At 44.4% G+C, this 24,296-nt stretch overlaps 2 protein-coding genes across 8 annotated transcripts in view; both read right to left on the bottom strand.

Moving 5' to 3' along the window:
* SPAG1 (sperm associated antigen 1) overlaps positions 1-16,740 on the bottom strand; it is a 68,094-nt gene extending 51,354 nt beyond the window's left edge. For 2 of the 5 annotated variants that reach the window (XR_016441486.1, XM_090040425.1), the window contains exons 1-6: positions 16,632-16,740; positions 14,032-14,179; positions 13,393-13,552; positions 11,815-11,937; positions 5,095-5,159; positions 2,699-2,817 (exon numbers count right to left, since the gene is read on the bottom strand). Coding sequence is in view for 4 of the 5 variants with exons in the window: in XM_090040425.1 (XP_089896551.1) it covers positions 2,699-2,817; positions 5,095-5,159; positions 11,815-11,937; positions 13,393-13,552; positions 14,032-14,171 (607 nt within the window). In the remaining variant the exon portion in view is untranslated. Of the gene's footprint in view, positions 1-2,698; positions 2,818-5,094; positions 5,160-8,633; positions 11,743-11,814; positions 11,938-13,392; positions 13,553-14,031; positions 14,180-16,631 lie in introns of those variants that run through there. The other 3 variants (XM_090040426.1, XM_090040427.1, XM_090040428.1) reach the window with 3 other exon arrangements.
* Positions 16,741-18,283: 1,543 nt separating this feature from the next.
* On the bottom strand, positions 18,284-23,929 carry POLR2K (RNA polymerase II, I and III subunit K). Of its 3 annotated transcripts, none has more exons than XM_090040429.1 (5): positions 23,786-23,929; positions 22,733-22,830; positions 22,326-22,395; positions 18,891-18,983; positions 18,284-18,454 (listed from the first exon to the last, which is right to left on the bottom strand). In XM_090040429.1, the coding sequence occupies exons 3-5, from the start codon at positions 22,384-22,386 to the stop codon at positions 18,432-18,434; spliced, it is 177 nt and encodes a 58-aa protein (XP_089896555.1). In that variant the 5' UTR covers positions 22,387-22,395; positions 22,733-22,830; positions 23,786-23,929; the 3' UTR covers positions 18,284-18,431. The 3 variants fall into 3 exon arrangements, with proteins under 3 accessions (XP_089896555.1, XP_089896556.1, XP_089896557.1); XM_090040430.1 differs by lacking the exon at positions 23,786-23,929 and adding an exon at positions 23,547-23,774; XM_090040431.1 differs by lacking the exon at positions 22,733-22,830 and having other exon boundaries at positions 23,786-23,924.
* Between the last annotated feature and the right edge of the window lie 367 nt (positions 23,930-24,296).

Genomic DNA, 24,296 nt, shown 5'->3' with positions numbered 1-24,296 from the left:
CCCAAGGTCCGGAACAGTCTGCCAGTGGAGGTGGTTCAAGCACCTACATTGATCACCTTCAAGAGTAAATTGGATGCTTATCTTGCTGGGATCCTATGACCCCAGCTGACTTCCTGCCCTTTGGGCAGGGAGCTGGACTCGATGATCTCCCGAGGTCCCTTCCAGCCCCGATGTCTATGAAACGCCCATGAGATAAAGGTGTAGGGCATGAGAAGCCCGGTGAGGTGCTAGCGCAGAGTTAGTACTCGGTTTGGTGAATCAGCTGGCCACTACCCAGGTGAGGGTTGCAGGAGAGGCCCAAAAAACTACATGTTGCCACCTGAGGCATGACTTGGATGACCCTAATGGCCTACAGGGCTGCTCAGGGGGCAGGGCAGAGTGAAGGGGGCACAGCATAGTGTGGCGGGCAAGATATCCTGTGAGAGGGGGGATATGAGTGTGTGAGTGAATGAGACCTGACGTAGGACTAAGATGGCCCGGCTTTAGGCCGGAAGCATAGTGAGATACTGGATGCCATCTGTGAGGCATGGGCCATGGTATAGGGATGGTATGGAGCTGTGGCTAGCGCCCCTTGGCATCAGGGCATGTAATGGGCAGCCTCCTGGCATTTACCACCAGTTTATTGTTACAGCAAAGTCATGGCAGGTGAGACTTGGCAGACTGCCCCATAGACAGGTGGGTGGGCTGACTTGAGACTCAGCCCTGAGCTTACCCCTGTCACGTAGGCCATTGCTGTCTGTAACTTTCTTCCATTATTAAACATATAATAAATACTATTTGTAAAGTGTATTAAAATATTAAACTGATTTTATATCCATTTTTGTTACAAATATTCTGTTCTACAAAATCACTATGCTGTCACCTTGACAAGTTCACTATGCAGAAGAATGATTTCAGCTGAACAACTGATTTTTCTGCAGTGATATTAGAATGTAGTATGTTGGGATAAGTAATTTGCACTGTTGAATAAATGCTGTTTCAGTTTTTCTGGAAAAACAGTTATCCCCTGGCTATTTGACAAAATAGGTTATTGTGTTGCAAGGAGATACAATGCCAGGTCACCAGAAGATAACTGAGGAAGAGAACAAGGTTTCCAGCAGATCTATATTCAGACAAAGTTTTAATTCTGCAGTATCTTGAAACTATTAATATACCCAAAGCTGGACCAGCTCAGTAAGAAAATGTTAATGTATGTTTTTTCAAATCATTAAAATACAACAATTTTACCTCAAACATCGCTAGCAGCCCAGCACTCAAAAATAATGGTACAATCCAAATCTAGTGTCAATATTATAGAAAAAATGGCATTAGACAGTAGTTTTTTATAACCAAGAATTTTAAAATTACCATATTTACCTGAATACAAGACAAAGTTTTCTTTCTCATTTAAATAGGGGGAAAGCCCCTCGTCTTGGATTCAGTTATGAGGTGGCAGGACAGCAGGCAACTGCTGCAACTCGAGGTCCAGCTGCAACTCAGGGTCAAGATCAGAGCCACAGCTGCTGCCTGCCTCCCTACCGCCTCTGTTCTAGACCCTGACCACTTACCTTCACTCCAGCTCCATTGCAACCTAGGGCATACTCCAGCCCCAGCCTGGCCCAGTAATAGCTGATGGTAGCAGTGGCAATTCTGTCCAGGCCCTGGAGCCTGAGCAAAGGCTGCAGTGGGAGGTCTGGGGTCAGGAGAGGCAGTGGGGGAAAAAGGACTGTGGGTGGGGAGACAGAGGTGGCAGAAGCTACAGCAGGGGCAGATAGCCATGAGGGTCAGGCAGGCATCAGCAAAAGAGGGTACAGAAAAGGGGAAGGCCAAAAATCAAGCTGCTTGACCCTTCCCCAACTATCTCTTGCACCACCTTCCCTCCTGCCACTCCTTTCCCCACAGCATCAGTGGCAGAGGGAGACAAATTTAAGATGACCCTGCAATAATTAGATTCTATATATGGAAAATTATAACATTTATAATTTTTCCATGTATTTCATCTAATTACTGGGGGCTTATCTTAAACTCAGAGAGTCATCTTGGATTTGGGTAAATATGATATTTTTTCTTACAAGTGACTATCCTAATTAGGTTCTGACACATTTAAAAGACTTTATTTACTATGGGGCTGGGGGTGGAATGGGGAATCAAATCTTGATGTTATGTGAAGAACAAGGTTTTTTTGTAACAGATCTTTTATTGGATCAACTGCATAGTTGGGACAGACTTAACGCAAACTTTCAAATGCAATGCATTTGACCTGGGGAAGAATACACTGCATTTGAAAGCTTGTATAAGTCTATCTCATCTACACAGCTGGTCCGATAAAAGATACTACCCAAAAGTTTTTGCCTCTCCTATATTCCTGGACCACTGCAGTCACATCACTCCAACAGTACTCATCTTGAAGTTATACTTTTACCCAGAGGCCCCATTCCAAAAACAATTTTCTACATTGGCTTTAAAAGAGATTTTCTTCCCAACAATAAATATTATCAGAAGCCATACCAGAATGTCTGTAAATATGGTCCCTTTCCAAACTAGCCTAACACAAACAGGATGCCACTTGTTTCCTGTGAGAGGTGAAGTAAAAAATAATACACAGCAAAAGCATTTTTTTCTCTGTAATGTGTTTCTTCAGTTTGCATGAATACTGCACTCTTTAAAATTAGTTGAATATATAATTGAAGAAAAAAACAATTTCTAAGTCAGCATTTACCTGTTATATCTATTGTCGTCTCAATTTTGGGCCCACTTGAATTGGTAAGAAGTCTTGATTTTGAATTATTTTCTTCATAGCATTCATCAATTTTGGAACATTCTTTTTCCACATCAAATCTTAAAATTAAAACCATGCAAATATATAATCATGCAGCATAACACGACTGCTCCATCAGAAAAAGGATACACTATGTTTCTTATGTAAAAGAAAACAAATCGGCTATAAAGAGTGATTTGGTCTATTTGAACCATCCAAAATAAACAGACTTATATGATACTGTAGGTAGGATAATATAGTATATTGTATCTCCATTTCCTTTCTGTATGCCTTCTTCCATTCCACCCACTATAAATACTCCCAAAAACTTGTATGTCAAATTATGGTAGTCCAAGCATTAGGGAACATTTAACTAACTGTTTCTCAAGTCAACCCTGGACTAGATGCAAGAGCAAAGGCAGGCAATTATTTGGGCCCACAGGCGACATAGGCAGTTCTGTGGAGGTGCCATGAGCTGGTCAGCATCACCTCCACAACAGTCTGGAGCTCACGTGCTACCACTAATAGCACACAGCTCCAATCCCACCTGCCCTGCCTCGCTAGATAGCCAAGGCAGTGCTGATGCCTCCTTCTCTCTACAACTGCTGCTGGCCCCAGCTCTGTGGTACCGGCAGGGACACGCACGCACAGCCCCAGCCCACCCCACACCCGCTCAGAGCTCAGCCTGGCCAAGTGGCCCAGCTCCGAAGCAGACAGAACCGGCAAGCACAGCTTTGACTCAGCTCACCCTGTGCCTGCTCTGGACTGCCCACCCACGCTGAGCAGCAGCAGCAGCTGGGCAGAAGCTGCTGCTGAGCCCACGGGAAAAGCACCCACTCCACTCGCCCCTGTTGGGCCACTCTTGCTGCAGCTGCCCAGAGCCTGCGCCCAAGCTGCCCTGCCACTCCTCTCTGCCACTGTCATTGGGCCACTCAGTGGGGCAGTGGTGGCAGTGCAGAGGAGCAGTAGGGAAGCCTGGGTGCAGGCTCTGGGTGGCTGCAGCAAGAAGGAGCTGGTAGCAGTGAAAGGGAGGGGCTGCTTTCCCCACCCCCTTCCCGCCCCATGCCGAGCAAGAGCTTTTGCCCAGCCGCTGCTAGTGCTCAGCCTGGGCGGGCAAGTCTGGAGCAGGTGCAGGGTGGGCTGGGTCAGGGCTATGTAAGCATGGGTTCCAGCTTGCCTGCTCCGCTGGAATGAGTCTGGAGAGGACGCAGGACAGGCTGGGGTCAGGGCTGTGCACGCAGGTGCCTGCCAGTACTACAGGGCTGGGGTCAGTGGCAGTCAAAAGGAGCTTCCACTACCTGAGCTGCCTAGAAAAGTAATCCAGCTGCAGAGCCAGCCCAGGCCTACCGTGTTCCAAGGTGCAGCAGGACTTGCCACAAGCTGAACAGCACCTGGGCCAGGCAGGAGCAAGGGACCTGCCACGGGCTGAACTAAGTCCCTCCATGGGCTGAATCGTGCCTGCAGGCCGTCTTTTGCCCACCTCTGTGCAAGGTGAATTTCTATCACATTTATTTTAGATGTCATTATTTTACTAAACTACATATAGATTGGAAGTGTTTGGAAGATTGGGACTTTATCCTGTAACCCAGCATTTCTTAAGCTTTGTGAGTTTATATCCCACCACACCAGGGTTGACTGCTGTCATACCCTCACTATTCAGTGACTGTAGCCACTTCCCCTCACTACCAGTTATCACCAGTGAAGGGAACTGGCGGTGTATAAGGCTCTGATCATCCATGTAAATGTGCATGGGTAGACATCCACTTGCTACAAGGCCCATTCTATGAAGTCAATGATCTGGTAGAGCAGCAGAGATTCTTCTCTTTGCTTCCAAGGTACCCAATCACTACAATGATTAACACAGCACAAAAATCTACACAATTCTGTTTAACAAAATTGTTCAGGTAAAAATCAAATTGTTAATTTCCTTATTTGATGTCGTGTATCAATATGTCCTTATAAGATCTCATTTTTTAAAAATATTATCAGTGAATCCAACTTATCAAATAATAAATTGTAACATTTAAAGACTTATCCAAGAAGATGTATATGTTAACATCTTAGATTGTTAAAAAACATGAAATTTGGAACAAATTATTTTTATTTATGTTTTCTATTCACTTTCTGCTCTACATTTACCTAGAAAAAAAGACAAGCTATGCAGCTTCATGTTATTCTTCTCAAGTTTTAGTACCATTATGCACTGTTTGCTTTGCAATGCATACATTTTTATTAAAAGCAAGGTTCCCTACACTGTATAATTCCATGAAAATGTAAAATTTGTAAAACAGGTCTTTAAAATAAAATTAAAATAGGAAGTTCACTAAAAATGTAAAATAAGAGAGTATTTAACATACTTGTCCCATTCCCTGTAATCCCGTGGTACATTCTTCTTTCTTTGTTTATTTCCTGAACCTTGATTCTGGAAGAAAAACAAACAGGCTGAAAATTAATTCTTATCCAATTTGCTTTACAGGCAATTTACATTTTTCAACCCAAACTTAACCACAAGAGAGATTAACACCATTTGTGATTGGTCTCAGAATTAGTGTTTTGAAACATGGTTAGTTATTACTCCTGTTTTAAAGAAAATCTATTAAGTATTGGACATACATTTTTAACAAACAGTCATCAATGGCTCAATGTCTAGTTGGGAGGAAGTATCAAGCAGAGTTCCCCAGGGGTCTGCCCTAGGTCTGGTACTGTTCAACATCATCTTCATTAATGATATGGATGATGGGACTGAGTGTATGCTTAGCATACTGTGGATGACACAAAGCTGGGTGGAGTTTCAGACAATGGAGGGCAGGCCTAGGATCCAGAATGACCTGGATGGATTGGAAAAAGTCTGTATTCAATCAGATGAGATTCAACAACAAGTGCAAATAGCTGCATTTGCAATAGAATAATTAAACAAAACTAGAACATGAACCAATCTAATCTGGGGAATGTTTGGCTAGACTGCAGCACTAAAGAAAAGGACCTACAGGTTTCATTGGATAAACTGAATGAGCCACCAATGCAGTTATTGCATAAAAAGCAAACAGCACACTAGGTTGTATTAACATGAGTGTCACCTGCAAATCAAGGAAGTGGTTCTTCTACCCTATTTGATAGTGATGAAGCCTCATCTGGAATACTGTGTTCAGTCTGGAGCCCCACACTTCAAGAAAGATGTGGACAGACTGGAAAGACTCAAGTGCAATACAACAAAAATGATGAGGGGGCTGGGAAGCAAGACTTATGAGGAAAAACTGAAGGAGCCAGGGTTACTTAGTCTGGAGGAAAAAAGACTGAGGGCAGATTTGATAACAGTCTTCAAATACTTGAAAAGTGATAACAAAGAGAATGGAGATATATTTTCTCTGTGGCTATAGGGCAGGGGCAGGCAATTATTTCAGGCAGAGGGATGCATGCTGAGTTTTGCCAAGCCATCAAGGGCCGCATGACAGGCAGCCGGGGCAGATAAATATTAATTTTCTAAATTTTTTAGGGGCCATGCAGGCCAGACAGAATGGGCTGGCTGGTCACATCTGGCCCATGGGCCGCATTTTGCCCACCCCTGCTATAGGGGCACAAGCAGGAGCAATGGCTTCACACTGGAGCAGAGTAAGTTTAGGTTGGAGATTAGGAAGAACTTTTTGACTGGGAGGTAGATTAAGTTTTGGAACAGACTACAGAGAAAAGTTATGGAATGTATATCCCTGAAAATTTTCAAGCGCAGGTTAGAAAGACTTTTGGCTGGGATTGTCTAGCCAGAGATGATCCTGCCTTGAACAGGGGTTGAACTAGACCAAGGGTTGTCTAGACCAAGGGTACTTGAGAAGGATCTAGGGGGTATGTGTGGGTGGGCAGGGACCTAGCGCAGTCATGCACCATCCTGTGCTATTGTGCAGGTGCTGCCCACCCAGCCAGACACAGTGGTGGGGGGATGCTTGCTCGCGTTGCCTGCCGCTACTCCGTGTTTAGCCACACGCCACTCCCCCGCCCCCGCTCAGTGTCCAGCCACCAGGGTACACTGATCCAAAAAGGTTGAAAACCCCTGGACTAGACAACCACATTAAGTCCTTTCCAGCCCTAATTTCCTTTGATCCTATGATTTCTGCCCATAAGGGTAACACCTGAATACAGAAGGCTCCTTCAGGTCATCAATGAGTGACCAGAAAGCCTGGTCTGTAAAAACTTATCTTGTTAAAAAAAAAAAAATAAGAGTGTGGAGTTAAAGAAGCAACTAGCTGTTATTTACAGTATCAGCCAGATGCAATTTTGGTGAGAAACTATGGCCCACAAACAAAATACAAGGTCCCATTCTGCAAACCTGTTTTCAGAAGGGTGTATCGACGCCAAGTACATGGGGGGCTGAGGATGCTGGACCCCCTCAGGAAGAGGACTATTGGGACCCAAACCCGAGAAAAATAATGGAATATTTCTACATTATTTTATGCTGTAAAAGATGGGTTCAGTTATGTTGAGCGTGCTGGAAGTAAGGTGATGTGCTTAAAAATGATAACTGAGGCCCTGAGCTATTTACCGGGGATCCAAGTTTTCCTCTCACTGTGGAAAAATTTAGATTTTCTCCTTTAAAGGAGAAAAACGCAAGAAACTGCTTTTCCCCTTGCAGGTTGGATGAGTTCCAGCCTGCAAGGAGCTGCCTGGAACTGTGGGGAGCGAGGAGGGTGATCAAGGGCAGGGGGCACCATGTGCATGTGTGCATGTATATGCATATGGCAGGCAAGCAGCAGTGAAGAGCAGCTCCCATAGCTCCCTCCAGATAAGTCTATGGGGGGAGCGGGGAAGAGGGCACAGGTGATACATTGGGACGCGGGGAACAGGCAACATATCGAGGGTCAGGGAGCAGAGGCAACAGCACAGAAGGGTGGGGGGACCAAGGCAATAGGTTGGGGGGACAGGAGGGGCACAGACAACGTGTTGGGTGGGCCACAGGAAACACAGTGGAGAGGGGTAGGCAGAGGCACAGGCAACATAGTAGAGAGGGGAGGGGGACCAAGGTGATGTGGCGGGGGTATGTGCCCCATGAGATTTCTGCACCCACAGTGGGGCATGGGGTGCAGGGCTGCAGTTAGGCCAGACCAGCTCAGGACAAGAGCTGCTTCTGTGGCCCAGCAGGCAGGACATGGTGTGGGAGGGAGCACCACCATGGCGAGGTATGACAGCAGCATTGGCACGGAGTTGTGCCCCGTTACTGCTGGGTGGGCAGGGGGTGCCTCACCTTGCTGGCCATGGTAGTACTGCACTCCCTCTCATGCCAGGTCCTACCAACTGGGCTGTGGAGGAAGCTCCTGCTTGGAGCTGGTTCGACCCAGCTGCAACTCCGCACCCTGCTGTAGGCACAGAAATCTTGGAGGGGGAGGGAGGGGACATGCCCCCCACCCCCCTCTGTGTCGCCTGTACCCCCTCCCACCCCTCACATTGCCTGTGGCCACACCCCCCTTCCCCACACACACACCCTATTCCTCACACACTGGGGACCTAGGGATGGAGTGGCTGTAGAGGCAGCACTGGGAACGGGGCCAAAGGTGGGGGAGGAGGCATAGCCCTCCCAACCCCCGCTTCCAGCGCCAACACCAAGTGCGGCACGGGCCAGGCCCAGTGGGAACACCTCGCTCCCAGAACCACCGCCGCAGCTGCCCAGTCTGAGCGCAACCCAGCTGGGAACAGCCTGGGCCTGCCACTGCCCTGGCCTCAGCCAGCCCCATGTCGTTCCACCCCCGCCTCCCCCCTTGTCCTCCCAGGCTGCATGCCCTTCCCCTCCCCGAATGAGCCAGTTGCAGCACCATCCCCTGCCCCAGCTGCAGCTGCAGGCTGGGTTTTGTGCTCTAAGCCCTGCTACACATGCCCACCAGGCCTCCACCCCTTCCCTCCCCCACCGACTGACCTGCTGGACTTGGCAGGGTGGTGTGCACATGCACATGCATGCTCAGCCCCCACAGTCCAGGATCTATTTCAAGAGGCTCCGGGATCCACCGGTCAACCCCAATCAACTGGTTGGTGACCACTGCATTAGAGAGTCAATATTTTCATTGGATTTCCTTCTGGCAGACAAGAGAACAAGCAGCACTGGAACTACATACAACTGATCTCTAATTTTGTAATTATATTTTCTTTAAATCCAAGATGAATTTTATTTCCTCCATTCAGCATGGGGGAAAAAAGCCCATAGTCTTGGATTCGAGAACATGTGGGAAGACAGGCAGCTGCTACAGCTCCAGCTGTAGCTTTGGCTACAACCCAGCTTGGAATTGAGAGTTATGGCTCAACCTGCCACCTCTGCCTCCTTGCTTACCCTAAGTTGTGCCTCTGGCCCCACTTAGCTTAGGGCACCGAGCACACTGAGTCTGGGCCCCACACAGCCCAGCAGCAGCTCCAACTCCAAGCCAGTCCCAGGGTCAGGCCTGGAGCTGCTGCTACTGCTACAACCCCTGCTCGTTGGCCAGGCACAGACTGGACCCAGAGCCCTTACTGAGGATAAGTAGCAGAAGGGGCCCAAGTGATGTGGGGGGTAAAGGAAGTAGGGAGCAGAGGGACCAACCAGAATTGAAGGGGGCTGGAGCCGACAGACACCACAGGGGTACAGGCATGGGGGGGGAGAGGGGAGGAGAGACAGCAGGGAACACAGGCACTACGGGAGAGTGCTGGGGGGTTGCAGGCAATCGGGAGGGCAAGTGGTGGTGAGTGGGACAGGCAATAGGAGGCAAGATGCAGGCCACCTGCCTCCTCCCCCCACCCCTAAACCTGCCTCCCTGTTGCTACTTTCCCCAATTCAGTGGTTGGAAGGATGAATTTAAGACAACTCTGCAATAATTACATTATAAACATGGAAAATTATAACAAAATTATAAATTTTCTACATACAGAATCTAATTATTGGGGGGTTGTCTTAAATTTGAAGTTGTCTTGGATTTGGGTTGATAGGGCAATAGATTTGGTATGACTGTTTCAAGCTGGAGAGGAAAACATAATCACAAGTAAATGAATCATTAATTTTTTACATTAAATTTGAACATTGGTCTTCAGAGAACTGATATACGTAATGCATAAAAAGCTTGACAGCATCCCCACAAAGAACAATCCACATACAAAACACTATTTCAGGTCTTTCTCCCTGTCCCTTCCAGCCTTACTTCTCAGTGAAATCTATGAACCGAGGGGTATTACAGAGACAACCCACATAGCCAAGTGGAAGGCAGACAGGGAGGCTGGGCATAACTGACAGAAATGCCATGAAGTTATATCCAAGCTCTTTAGCTTGAAAGATAATTGTTGTAATACAGATCCTTAAAGCATGGAAGAATGCTTTATGTGTAGAGTATGTCCCACAGTACTAGATAGTGGGAGGGGGAAATGGAGAACAAATGCAAATTATTAATGCGTTAAGGGAGAACATGTCCATTTCTGATATACTTTCTATGCTGATGACTAAGGCCTCATATAGACACTCAGTTTCTCCTGGGAGAATCACTGCTTTCCCAGGAAAAAACCATAAATATATAGATGTTCAAGCTTTTTCTCCCATGGTAAAAATGACTGTCTCAGGAAAAATAATTTGGGAATAACTAGGTAAAGTTTCTCCTGGGAGAGCAAATGTCTGTACATGCTATGGCATATCTCAGAAGAGAACATACTCCTTCAGCAATACCTCCCTGTCCCTCAGGGAGACAGTGCATCATTCGCTGTACTACGCTGCTTCAGCACGGCACAAAACACACTGCCTTCCCAAACACCACACTGTGCTGCAGGGAAATGCAGGCTGACCATGGACAGTCTGGGTCAGCCATCAGGGCTACCATATGTACTGCTGCCATCTGTTGCCAGGCAGACCGAAAGAGTTTGATGAGCACACTAAGACGTGTGCAAAGAGGTGTAAGCACTGTGAGCTCTCTACTCTCCAGGGCCTCAGCTTGTGAACATCTTTACACGTAGGTCTGGGTAAGTCTTAAGAAAGCAAACCTGGGAGAATTTGCCCAGATTTTTTAATGTGTTTACAGCTTAAGTCACCTGTTAAGGCTTATGATAACATTTCCATTTCTGGATTCTCTAAGTCCAGATATATCTTCTGGTCTGGAACCACTCAGAAGAGTGAGATAAAAATAGTCAGTTTACCAGCACAGTAATGTAAGGCACTCAGGAAGAATTAATATAGTCAGTGGTGAACCTAGATGGACTAATACAACAGAATTGATTCTGTTACTCAGAAATTATCAAAGATCACATCACTACTTAGTTGGCTTAGCTGAATTTATACAGGTATTTGGCTTTCAAATTTCAAAAGGTTTGTAAAGCAGCCATGAATCAACTCCATGATGTCACTGATCAATACAAGCCTCTAAATAAAAGAAATTGCCTAGGATTGTCACTCATATTACTATGAATTCTCCACAAGTTTAAGGCACATGTGTGTTAGAGTAATTTTTAATCATAAATGATAGTTTGTTAGTATAGAAACAGTCCTAGACAATTAATCAATCTAGCAACTAACAAGAAACCAATGGATCATTTAAAGACCCATTATATCAATGTGAATCACAAATTCATACACTGTTAAAAGGGAAATGGTTTCAGTCAGCTAATCCAAGCAGTGTCCCAGACCTCACTAATACTGGATGAGAATCAGATAAACATTTAATTGGCAATTTAGATGTTAAGTCCACATTTTAGTCTTATTCCATTCTAAAGTACTGTACTTGATCAGCCAGCCAAAGAACTAAAAAAACCTGAAGAAACAGATCCACAGGAAGATACTTAAAATATTACTATGTACTTCTTCATGTTAAACATGATTTCTGGGGAAATCATGAGTTATGGGGAAAAAGAAATGAAGACTGGGAGTACTAATGCAGATATAAAATGAGCAGAGATTAAATACAGTATTAAAGAGGCAGTTTCAATCTAGCTTTAATCACCTACAAGAAACCCTCCACTAGTAAGTAGTTTTTTTCTACTTACAAAATACTGGTGAAGAAAAACCTCAGTTAATACTGATTATTATTGCACAGCAATATAAAGACATTTTTAAAATGTAAAATAAATTTTTAAGCATATCTTTAAAAGTTAAATACTTGGCCAATAGGAACACAGCTATCTGAACCACGAACTGGTGGCAAATTGTCCAGTCTCTCATGAAATATTTGTGTTTTAGGAAGCTGTATTTTATAATCTTCTTGCATTTCTGTCATCCAGCTCTGAAAAGAAACATATAATATCACCATACCTCAAAATAGTAAAGACATAATCTATTATGAACAAAACATAGTCCTGTGCAGTTTAAACCTAAATTTAGTCTTTTTTCCTTGGGCCAAAAGGGTTACTTTCTACCGAGCCCTGTGGTCAACTCAAGGAGCAATTGATGGGCTTATGTAGGAGTCATTTTTCAACCCTCCTCTGCTGATGTAACAATCATAACAGACATTGGCTTTTTAAAGCAGAGGGAGGAAAGATAATAAAGAAAAATATACAATAGGAAAGGAGCCAAGGAGTCTTTGAAAAGGGTTTGGAGAATCTTCTTGCAAGAAGTGGAAATAATTCAAAACATAAAAAGCAGAATATTATTAGGACACTACACTAATTGTAATATAAAAGTTGCCCATAATTTGTCTTAAAATACTGTAATAATAACAAATACTTAGATGTCTATTATAAATGCAAGGAATATCTTTTCAAAATTACTGTTAATGCTTGATACATGTCAGGATCAACCTCAGTATGATTTAATAGACTACTCAGTCTACTCCGGGCTAGAAAAATCATAGGTTTATTTCACATTAAGACTTGGACTTGTATCTAATTGTTACTGCTAAGGCACAGAACCATTAAACATACTGTCTTCCAAAGAAACATTAAAGCCTAAGGCTTGTCTACCTTGCTAAATTCCCCCTGCATTTTCAGGAATTCCTCATTTCCTATCCTATAGTATAATATTGCTATAACACAGTGTAATTAGATGTCAGATTTAAATGATGAGCAATGCATTTCCTAACTATAATATGTCAATACCTTCCAGTTCTTCTAAATTAAAGGTTCTTTATATTCAGCTAGAAATTAAAGAACTAGTAGCACTATTCAAATGAAAGAAAGGATAATCAAAGCGCTCGGGCAATATTTCTTTGGGAAAATCTGATCTCTTTTATTAGACCAAATAAAATAGTTGGGGAAAAAACACTTCTGTGCAAGGTTTCATGTAGAAATACACTTCTTTAGGCAGTGGGAGCATCTGCAGTTGCTTTGTTTTGTGATTTTTATCTCAACCAGGAAGAGCACAACTGCAGATGCTCCCTCTGCCTGAAGAAGGGTGTTTGTACTCAAAAGCTTGCAAAGAATTTTTCCAATTGTTGTAGTGGGTCTAATAAAAGATATCAGATTTACCCAAAGAATCTTGTCTGCCTACACCCTTGGACCAACACGTCTACAACCAACACCCCCGGCCAATATTTCCTCGCTCAGTTATACAGGTTTTAATACAAAAGGTTGTGAGAGAGTTACTGGCCACTGATAATCTGTACATATAATATGAGAACAAAGAACCCTAACCAAATTATAAACTGGGCCTAAAACTAGCTCAATCACCACCTAAGTAATTGGTTTTAACATAAAGTTTACAGTACTAGTACTGTACCTTAGAGACTGAAATTATACTATACCTTAATTTCACCATTTATTTCTTCCCATTCTTCAGTTGTAAAGTCAGCTGCAGTGGCTGCAGGTTTATCTTTTCGAAGGGCTCTGCTCCCAGGAGCTAAACATTCAATGCGCTTTTCACAAAATAATGTGAGATCGGGGTAATACCCTTCCTCACCAGACCTTACAGAAACAGAAAATCTACATAATTTAAAAGTTAAGCACAAGAAACAAATAAGATTGTGTTCTCCAGAAATATAAATACTTCTGTGTATAACACACAATAGGAACCAGGGAGGATAGTTTCCCTCCAAGCAACTGAGAGCTGTTACCACCTAGCAGCAGTCTGGTAACAAACTTAAAATGAGTTTGAGACTAGTTTCCAGCAGATATACATCCATATTATAAAAAAACATCATTGCAATTAGTGTAAACACAGTCATGTATCACTCTCAACAAATGTTCCAAGGATTAAACAGGTAAGGTGCCTGAAATCACTACCTTCTTTTGGGGGAGGTACCTCCATGCTACAACTAGAGTATAAAGATGGGACAGCGAGAAGCAGGTGATACTACTTCTGCTTATGCTATATGTATTTGGTGGATTAACATTTTCAGTGTTGTCAATAATGAAGTAACAAAAACAGAATTTCAAATGTTTACCTTAATATCTTCAGAATCTTTTCAAGGTGTTTCACATCTGTGCATTTCTCAATGAATTTGTAGTCCAGATGACCAATAGGAATCTGGTATGTTTTTGTTAATCCTTGGTCCAACATAGATGGCATTGGCTGGTCACTCATAACTAAAACTTTGAAAGATAAACCTAATTATTCTGTTGTGTAAAATGGTACTAAATATATTTTGAGAGAATGGTCTTGCCTTAATCCTGCATAATCCTCTCTCATACAAACAATCCTATTGCCATAAAGATGGGATTGCCAAATTTGTTAAATTTAAGATTTGATCTTGCAGATTTTTCACCTGTGGAGAAGTGCAGACCTGACTAGGGTAAAAGAGGGTTAACTGCAAAGTGTTATTGATTTTTGCTTACTGCAGTGATTCTCAACCAGGGTTCAAATTGTTTTTAACACTACATTTCTTTCTGACCTGTTGTGGTCTCTCTCAGTTCTCTGCAACAAAAAAAATGTTGTATTGTACTTTTCTGTAGTCAAAAAAAAAGTGAAAATTAAGAGCTGGCATTTCCTGAGGAATGCCTGAAGTCTACTGAGGGATGACAGTCTAAAAAGGTTGAGAACCACCGACTACTGGTTGCTTCCATTAGAGGCTGCTAGCCAGTAGCGTGCCTCATATATAACTAAACTGCCCATGCAATTAGGGAAGTCTGCCTGGTAACAACAGGGTGCAGAGCATTCAGAAAAGAAATCTGCATGAGATCTGCCAGCTCACCTGATCTGCCCAAGACAGACTGAGAACAAAGAGAGACAATACCAGCTGACAATACCAAAGGGTGACTTGTAGGACCCCTAGCAACTGGCTCTCTCAGATCCACCGGCTCAATGGGTTACTAATATGCACTTACCAAGACAACCTGTGTTAGTTAGTTTAGCGTATATATCTGGTTAATAAAACTTGTTTTCAGAGTGGAATGCTCTTGTCCCATCACAGGTTCCTTCCCACCTGAGCTGACCCAAACTGATCCCATAATAGATCTCAGAGCTCCACACCCTGGGGACCACCTTCAGGGACCTGAAGACAAACTTCTTGCATTTGAAAGCTTGTCTAACTCTATCCCAACTATGCAGTTTGTCCAATAAAATATACCACTCAAAGAAATCTTTGCCTCTTACATAATTCTTGGAACATCATGGTTACATCACCCTAACACTGCCAATAGTATTACCACACTAAGGATGGAAACCTTTGCACTGGCATAAAATTTTTTATGGTGGTAAAAAGTGAAAGTTAATAGATGCTTGTATCTTTGGTTGTCCCACAAAAGCTGAAATTTGTGTCCAGAACAAAAGGGCAGTAATAAACTTTATTGTTGCCTGCATGTTTGTTTATGGTAGAAGTCTAACAGTCTCCCTGGGGCAGGGGTTCCTCAGGCTTGGTGGGCCCAGTCCTACACATCCTGGGAATTTTCACACCAAATTGCCCCCCTCAAGCCCTGAGAGTGTTTGCCTCACTTTCCCTGCATACCCAGCTGCGTCCCTCCACGGACATGTCTGGGTAAACTAGGAAAGTCGGGGCTTCATGGAGCATGTCTTGCAAGTGGGGGTTCCTTTCTTGCATACAAAGCTCCCCCAGCAGGGCAAGAGAATCCCTTTACAGGGGATTTCCCCTGGTACACCTGAAGCAGAGGGAAGTGGGGAGTCAGCTATGGGGGTCCCACTTCCCGTTGCAGACCATACTGCATGCTGTTGCTAGGAACAGCATGGGCCTGGGCTGCAAATGGGGAGGGGGATCCCCTGTGGGAGAATTCCCCCAACTCCAGGCTGGCAGGTGCACAAGGAAAATCCCCTGCAGGACTTTTTTCCTGCCTAACAGGAGGAGCAAGTTTGCAAGCAGGGATTTCCCCTCCCCCACTTACAGATATGCCCCACATCAGAGTGCAGCTACCAGAGATGTCCAGAAACATTCCCAGAGTGTGATCAGCTAAGCAGTGACACACCACTGCACAGCCGATGGCTCACCAACAAAGATTCCTATTTCTACCCTAACCGTTCCCTGCACTCAAACAAAAACCACTGACTCTCCTGCCTACCTAGCGGATCAACCTTTTTCTTTTTTTGTTTTTTACATGAACGTTTCTCAGAGCTGCGCTGATGTAAAGTGCGGCCAATATTTCCCGCGGCACAACCCACAGCCTCTCGGGACAGATGCGAGGCAAGAGGAGATGCTTTTCACTCCCTTTTTCCTCCATGATAACGTGGCGGCAGTACAGATTTCTGAGAAACGCGGTAGCTAGTTCCTGCTGCAAACCCTGAGGAAGGCCCCTCATGCCCAAAAGACACCAGGCAAAGCTCCCCTCCGGATCCACCTGTGCGGGGGCGCGGAGCGCTCAGCACAGCGGCCCCGCCCCCCGCCGCGTCCTTCCCTAGCAACGGTTGCCATGGTGCCTTACTCAGCGCCCCGACGCGGGGAGGGGCGCTGCGAGCCCCGGAGAAAACCCCCCTCCGAGGCGCGGGACGGACAGAGTCGTGCCCCGCAAGCCACAGCACCCCATGCAGGGGACACCTCCCCACACGCACCCGGAGCAGGGGCGGGTGAGTCAAGCCCCCGTGCCCAACCCGACCCACCTGCGCGGAGCTCTGCGCTGTCCCACAACCTGAACGCCGTCTCCGCGCGGGCCCGCCCACAGCGAAGCGCGCATGCGCACGGGCGTCTCGGCCAGACCGTTGGACGGGGCGGGGCCTGAGGGAGTGGGCACCGCCGTGTGTGGGAGACTGGCAACCAGACCCAGCCTCTCCTCCCGTTTCGGAGCGTAGATGAAGGAGGTGACAATCCCGTTTCCGCCTAAAATAGAGCTTTGTTCGGCTGCAGGAAGAGAAAGCGAGCGACCAAAAGCCCTTAGGAGGCAGCCACAAGTGCCCTCCCTTCCCCGCCCCCAGACACCCAATGCTGAGCAATAGAAATAGCGGGTTTGATCACTGAAAAACAGCGGTGAAGGACTTCAAGTCATTCAAACTCAGCGTTTTGAGTTACACCCCCCTTCCTACATCGGAGAGCTGAGGAAGAATACGTTTTGCTTTGGAAACGTTGCCTAACTGTATCCCAAATACAGCTGGTCCAATAAAAGATGGATATCCCCTCTAAGGGATCCTCGCCTCTCAATTGCTGGACCATCAGGGCTACACCACTTACAGCTACACCTTCCCTCTCAGTAACACCTAGCAAGCAATAGTGATGATGTCTGTAGTTAACAGACTGCATTTAACCATTACATATGTTTGCCTTAATCCATTAAACGGTACCTTGGAAATCAAGGATGGCAATCCGGTGCCTTCATGAGTTTCTCTTTATGAGTACCTCAAAGGACTGGCAGACAAGGTTTTTTGGGTGAATCTGATATCTTTTATTAGACCAACTAAATAGAGAACAATATTTAAGCAAGCTTTTGGGTTCAAAAACCCTTCATCAGGCTAAGGAAGTTTCAGCAGTTGATGTGTGCTCTTCCTGGTTGGAATGAAAAGTAAAGCAGCCAGAGGCTGGGCTGGTATGCATACAAGACAGGTAGTCAGTGAAAATGCAGAGTGAGGCACCAATGGACGAGAGATAGGCCGGGGGGGGGGGGGAAAGGGGGATGAATAGTGGAGAAGTACCTGGGCAGGTCGTGTCATAAATCCAAGGTCTATATTTAGTCCACGATTTTTGGTGTCCAGGAGGTTGATGAAGTGGAGTTCATAGGCTCGTCTCTGGAAAGTGTTTTTTTAAATTTCCTTTGAGGATCAGAACTGAGATATTAGAGACAGAGTGGTTTTCTTGCAAGAAATGTGCCCCCACCGGTAATTGGGTATTCCCCTCTCCGATAGATTCCCAGTATGCGTTCATTCTGGTGCACAGTTATTGTTTTGTCTCTCCTATATATTTTCCATCTAGGCATTTGGTACATTGGATAAGATATATTACCTTTATGAGTTTCAAGAGATTGGGGGGGGGGAAGGGGGGGGGCAGATAGCTTGGAGATGTGAGGCCAAGTTAACTTAACTCCACTGAACCCCAAGGACTTCTACAAAGTTACACTAAACTGGAAGCTCTTATCCTGTCACAGGGTCCTCACCAGAGCAGATCAGAGTTTATCAGGTAACAGAAGATCTCAAAGCTCAGCACCAAGCACCACCCTTGGGAACCTGAAGAAGCACGTCTTGCATTTGAAAGCTTGTCTAATAGTTTTAGAAGCCTGCTTACTGAATAAAAATCATTATATGTATAGAAATCATTAGACTGAATATCTGATGTTAAAATTTTATTGCAAACAAATAACTTATAACAGCAGGTAACAGGATGGAAGAGTACATGTGGCTGCACACACTTATAGAGCAAAAAGTTATCAGAGATAATTCAGCATTAAGATAAAGCAGCTATCTCTTGGGTTCACATCATCGGGCATCAAAAACCACCACTGTTATAAAATAGTGTTAAAGAAAAAGTAGAAAACTTGAAAAAGAGCAGATCATAAGAGTGGCACAGAACACAATTCCAAACTCATTTTTAGTTATAAGCCCAATAGTTTGCCATGCATGTTCCAAGTTTTAAGATACAAATACAATCTCATTACCCAGTGTACTTTGTATCTGTCTTTACTGTTACAGATGATTACAGCTGACACAGTTTACTGTAGTTTGTATTAACAAAAAGTGATTGACATATCCAGAATGATTCTACTATCAGTGAAAATACTGTAAGTTGCAGAGATGTACAGGTTGTTCTTCATACGCATTTTTCATTTTTAAGCTTTTTTTGTCCCTGCACAGAGTCATAAAAATCAACCCAATTTCTTATTCTAACCTTTATCTTTTCTCTACCCACCCAAAGATAAGAGGACTGTAAAAGGATACATCTTTTTGTCCTTTTCTTGTACATTATTCTGTATCCACATTCTCGACATCTGATAGGATCTCTTGCTTTTATTTCATTTTCTGTGTGACATTCTGTGGGGAGACAATATTGTTAGGCCCAAGTTATAAGCAATATTTTGCATTTGTATTTCTTTTTTAAAAAAACGCATACTAAAATTTAAAACATGCATATGACAAAGCAAAGAACACTTTTAGTAAACTAGCAAAATGTCAATTTCAGTTTTTAATTTATTTTTCTTCAGCATATACACTTTAAGTTCACTGATAAAGTTGTAATTTATTGTTCTATTGATTTCAGAGCTATCAGTATTCAAACTAAAGTACCTAGAATAAAGCTATAACAGATCTCAAAACCATGCAAAACTAAATTACCCAGATTATGTTAATAACTGAGTAGCTTTAAGATACTGCAGTTTAAAAAAAAATATGTACCACATACTACTGGTCAAAGCACCCACATGACAATATGAATCATTTTTCACTCTAAACTTTTGACTTGGAGAAAGATTCTACTTTAATGGAGTATGTTCCTCTCTCCAAATGCACTTATATTATCTATCCATTACTTTTCCTTAGCTTAACAATTCTTCTAAGAGACAAAATAAATTTGTCTTTTGTTTGCCCCATACAATATGTACAGTATTCCAGGAAAACATTCCTCAAAATAAGTATATGTACCTCCTAATTCAACATCTATAATCAATGTGCAAGTTAATGCATTTGAACATAGCTCATAACAATCTTTGCTTGTTCATAACAAGCAAGCTAAATGGCCACATAGCATTTCCTAAAACTATCATCCTCTCAGAAAAGCCGTTATTTTTCTTCATTTATTTATATACAGATTTTACTGAAACTATATATAATCTCATTGTCCATTTTATTATATCATATAATAAAAGTTATATACAATTATGGGTGTTGCTAAAAACATATATTCCACCAGTTTTACCATGTTTTTTACCATTAAACAGGTAGAATGGTACAAAAAAATAAAAACAAACTGATTAAATGAAATGACATACAACAGTAAGGTAAAACAGGTATTTTAACTGATTTTGACCATTATTATTTGGGCAGGTATTGCAAATACGCATAGGGCAGAGATGAGTAATTATTTTGGCTGGAGGGCCACTTTAGGAATTTGGGTGAGCTGTTGCAGCCCGAAAGAGGGGAGTGAGGGGTGTAAAATTGATATAAGCCAGCCTGGGGCCTGTCCACCTCACACCCACTGCCAGGGGTGCCGGATGGAGCAGCCAGACGGGGCCCTGCAATCAGGGTGCACCCAGCTGGGTGGACGGAATGGGGCCATAGGCAGGGAGCGGCATCCGGGAACAGGACAGGTGGGCAGGGGCCACTATCACGGGGTGGTGATAGTGTGGGGCCAGGGCCCAGGTCAAAGCCTGTGGGCTGTATTTTGCCCATCCCTGACATAGGGAATATAAGACAGACTTTGAGTCATTAGAAAGAAGCCAAATTGTTTTCTCTTCATCAACATTTCACATTTTCCAGTAATGGAGATACCCATTTTCCACTTATCTTTACTTGTGGTGGTCTTTATTCTCCAGAGTGATTTGAAACATTTATTTTACTCTCCCTACAAGAACATATTCCATTTGAGAATGGGGTCCAAAACCACCCATCAATACAGATTTAATTAAAGTGAAGTGTAACCTCATTTTTAGTTTTTGTTTATAGCATGCAGACAAGTAGGTTTCTAGACCAAAAAATGCTTTAAACTTCAAAAAACAGGAAGTTCGAGAAAAATCTTATTCCCTGCATAATCTGGTCACATAATCTGTCATTTTTAAATTTAAAAAAATGAAATACTGGGTGAATCACTGTCAACACATTTCCTAACCCAGAGTGGCCCACCTGGCTGCCTGCAGACTCCAGCCTGGGCACTTCCCCCAGAACCCAACACTCCAGCTGCTGCTGGGGTGGGATCTCCAGTCTCCCATTCCTTTTCTAGCTTCTGCTTCCTGCCTCTGCCCCACCCCTGTAGGTGGGGTGAAAAAATAACACTGTCTAAATATTTTGACTGGACTACACATAAAATTGAGAGATGCAATAGTATATCATCCTGTTATCACCATTTTTAAAGATCAGAACTATTATAGTTTCATTCCAATACTTCCTAAAATAATACTATTATGTTTTTTGTCAGAACTCCTTGGCAATTTCTGAGGAAGAAGGGGGTAGCAAGGGGGTGGGGATTAAGACTGGGGTCCTTTCCAATACTCGGACACAATCTATATAATTTTACTTGGCATTCAGGCTGCTTGCAGATGTTTTTAAAAACAAGACAAAAACAAAACAAAGCATGTACTTTAGCAGAAGTAGCAGCACATTACTTCGACCCAGCTCTGCAGCGTGTATATAGACTGGCTGCTTCATCAGGTCCTTTTGGCATTTTTATCTAATATTCAATCAGCTATTAGACAAAAGCACCAAAAAAGCCCCACTAAGGTGTCCAATCTATAAAGACATTGGGTGAGCTAGGTCCAACTAATGCATTACCTCTTCTGGACATGCACCGAGTATGGTGTGGGGACATGAGGAGTTTAAAGTAAAACACAGATTTTTTTTGTATTTCTTTAATGTCTGCAAGCAGCCTCAGAGTCCAGTTAATAATCTGCTTGTATTTTAACAGATAAAATGTCATTCACCAGGTAACCACCACTTTCCTCATCAACTGCAAGTTAAATTGTTGAACTTATTTTTTTTTTAATACAAGTGATGTTCACATACGTTCAGAAAGATAAGCATCAGGAATTAAACTCAATTGTTATAGTTATAGCCCCTTGGCTATAACTTTCCCAAAAAGTGGCTATTATTATTATTCCCTGCAGTTACAAAGTCCTCCCATAGCTGCATTTGATATTATTTCTTCTTTCTATTAGAGTTTTTAATAATAAATTTAATAATAATAATTTAATAATAAGTTATTTTAATCTTTTTCATCTGTTGGAAATTAACTTTATTCTTTTGGACACATATTTCTTCAAGGCTTCAATTAATCTTTAGCCTTAAAGCAATCCTTATAAAGCCATTTTTATGCCAACACCTATTCCCTATAAACAGACTATTATAAACACTTTACAAGAAGACCAAAACGTGCAATCCTGTGCCTTGCATCAAGAGAACTAAACAGATGCATCCAGACAAGCGCAGCTGTACAATATGCAGTGCCACAGACACCACATGCACCACACATGCAGGTGTTCCCCTGCCACTGCTGTTTGCCACTGGGGAAATGCATGTTCCCTTTGGGGGATGCACCACCACTTCCCAAAATGATCCTGGTAAATGGCAAACTATTCAGAGAATTTTAACTTTTTGCAACCAGTAACGGACTTCTCTTATGTGCATCAGATACTACTGAAACATTTGTGTCAGTAACATCACTCTTACCTCCACAGATATAAATCATTGGCTGCTGCTTTGGTGGCTGAACATCCTTTTGAGAATCCATCCTTTGTCACTAAAAAGTCAAATGTAAGAAACTTGGTTTGTCAAAAAAAAGGAGAGAGAACAGACAGCATAACCTTATTTTCTGTACAAGGAATCTAGACCCTTCTTACTCCACATTTCAGGTCATGCACACATGCATCATGGGAACCAAACGTGTCTATCACTATTTCTACCCAATTAGAAACCAGAACATGGTTTGCTGCCAGTTTTCCAATCCCGCATGAAATCCAGGCTAGCATGAAGCTATTTTCTTGTAACCGGCTTAAATTGCTGTTTGGTTGGGTTTTTGTCCATCACAGAGAAGAACAACCTTATGCATCTCACAGCGTTAACGCTGCTCTACGTACCTCTCCTCTGGATGCTTACTGCCTGCTGAAGTACAAGGCAAAAGCTCTTCTCCTTTTCCACAATGCACCTATACAAATGTTGCTAAAAAGCAAAACACCTGCAAACATAACATACCTGGGTCAAACAAGCAGGTCACAAACCACTGGCAATATTATTGTAGCCCAGGTTTTGCCATTGCAATCTAAACTATGGCTATACTTAAGCTTTTCTCGCAATACAATCATGTATCATCACCAGTGTGGGGATCCACATGTTCCCAGTCTACCACTCTGACACCACGGTACTCTGAGGGAATGCAGGCAGCGATCCCCTAGCATACAGAAGATATGTGAACACAGGAACCCCACTCTCTAAAACAGGGGTGGCCAACCCATGGCACAGGTGCCACAAATGGCATGGGCAGCCCCTGTGTGCCAGCCACAGCAGATAGCACAGGGAGCAGAAAGCAAAGCAGCAACTCATGCAGTGAGCAGAGGGAAGGAAGCAGGAAGTAGGGCATCAAAACAAGGAAGCATAGCGCAGGAACAGAAAGCACAGCAGAGGAGGGGGATCCAAGTAGCAACCTGTGGAGGGTGCATGGCAGGCCTGCCGAAAAGGTTGACCCTCCCCCCAGGGAACATTTAGTTACACACAGAGCTGGAGTAAGAGCAGCCCAGCTAAGCACTAGGTACAGAGCAGCTGGAAAGGGCTGCCAATAGACCAAAAAACCTAGCACGTTACAGGAAAACCAGGTGCCAACAGGGCCCCCTTCCCCGAAAGCCCGGCCTGACAACCTTCCTCTGCCCGGGGGCAGGAGCCATCTCCAAGACCAACCTTTGGTCACATTCTGCTCAAAAGCCCCTTTCCCCAGCCGCCCTGGGCCCTCCCCGCGGTGCATCTGAACACGCGGCCGGCGCGGGGCAGGGACGAGCCAGTCCTGCCCTGCTGGCCCCACGGCACGGGGAGGCGGAGGCTGGAGGCCTCGGGCGGCGCAGCCGCTGCAGCGGGGACGCGGAAGGGCCAGAGCGCAGCAGGCGCCTGCCGCCAAGGTGGGGAAACAGCCCGTGCCCTACCTCGGCGGCTTCCCAGCCCGCGCCGGGCCCCTGCCCCGTCCTGACCACGGTGGATGACGACTCGCGACAACTTCCGGCCGCTGCCGGGGAGGAGCCAGCGCCGCGTCTGCTCAGTCCCCGCGCGGCCGCGTGCGTGCGGAGGGTGACGGGACCGCCCCGCCCTGCCCGCTTCGAGCAGCCTGGCCAGGTGCTCCGGTCGGGCGCCACGGATCGTAACAGCCAGGCCTTCCTGCGGCCCCGCTTCTGTGAGCCTCGCCGTGCTTTCTTAAATGCGATTTTAAAGTCAGGTTCTAGTACTCCTGGGTGTGGAGAGAGGCTTGGCGCAGGAAACAAGAGCGCCCTAAAGGTCCAGAATGCAGCCAAAAAGAGCCCCCACGCATACTATTTAATGCGAATCAACAAGTACAAGTTATTTGGGGGCGGGGGAAGAGAGTAACTAAAAGACTCTTGAAGTCCTTTCCAGCCCACAGATCAGTGATGGAGGGGCTGGCTCATGAACTTTTTGGTGTAT

The sequence above is a fragment of the Crocodylus siamensis genome, chromosome 3, assembly GCF_052110815.1.
Source record: "Crocodylus siamensis isolate JL-2025a chromosome 3, ASM5211081v1, whole genome shotgun sequence".
Taxonomy (NCBI): Eukaryota; Metazoa; Chordata; order Crocodylia; family Crocodylidae; genus Crocodylus; species Crocodylus siamensis.
Note: the sequence above shows the minus strand (reverse complement) of the source record. Positions and strands in the feature narration are given on the sequence as shown.

Bases quoted from the DNA above. Each gene is read 5' to 3' on its own strand.
- POLR2K (XM_090040429.1), bottom strand. From the start codon at position 22,386: ATGGATTCTCAAAAGGATGTTCAGCCACCAAAGCAGCAGCCAATGATT. The intron at 18,984-22,325 runs GTAAGAGTGATG...GTCTCCCCACAG, and splicing joins AATGATTTATATCTGTGGAG to AATGTCACACAGAAAATGAA. The intron at 18,455-18,890 runs GTATCCTTTTAC...ATTTTATAACAG, and splicing joins CAAGAAAAGGACAAAAAGAT to TGGTGGTTTTTGATGCCCGA.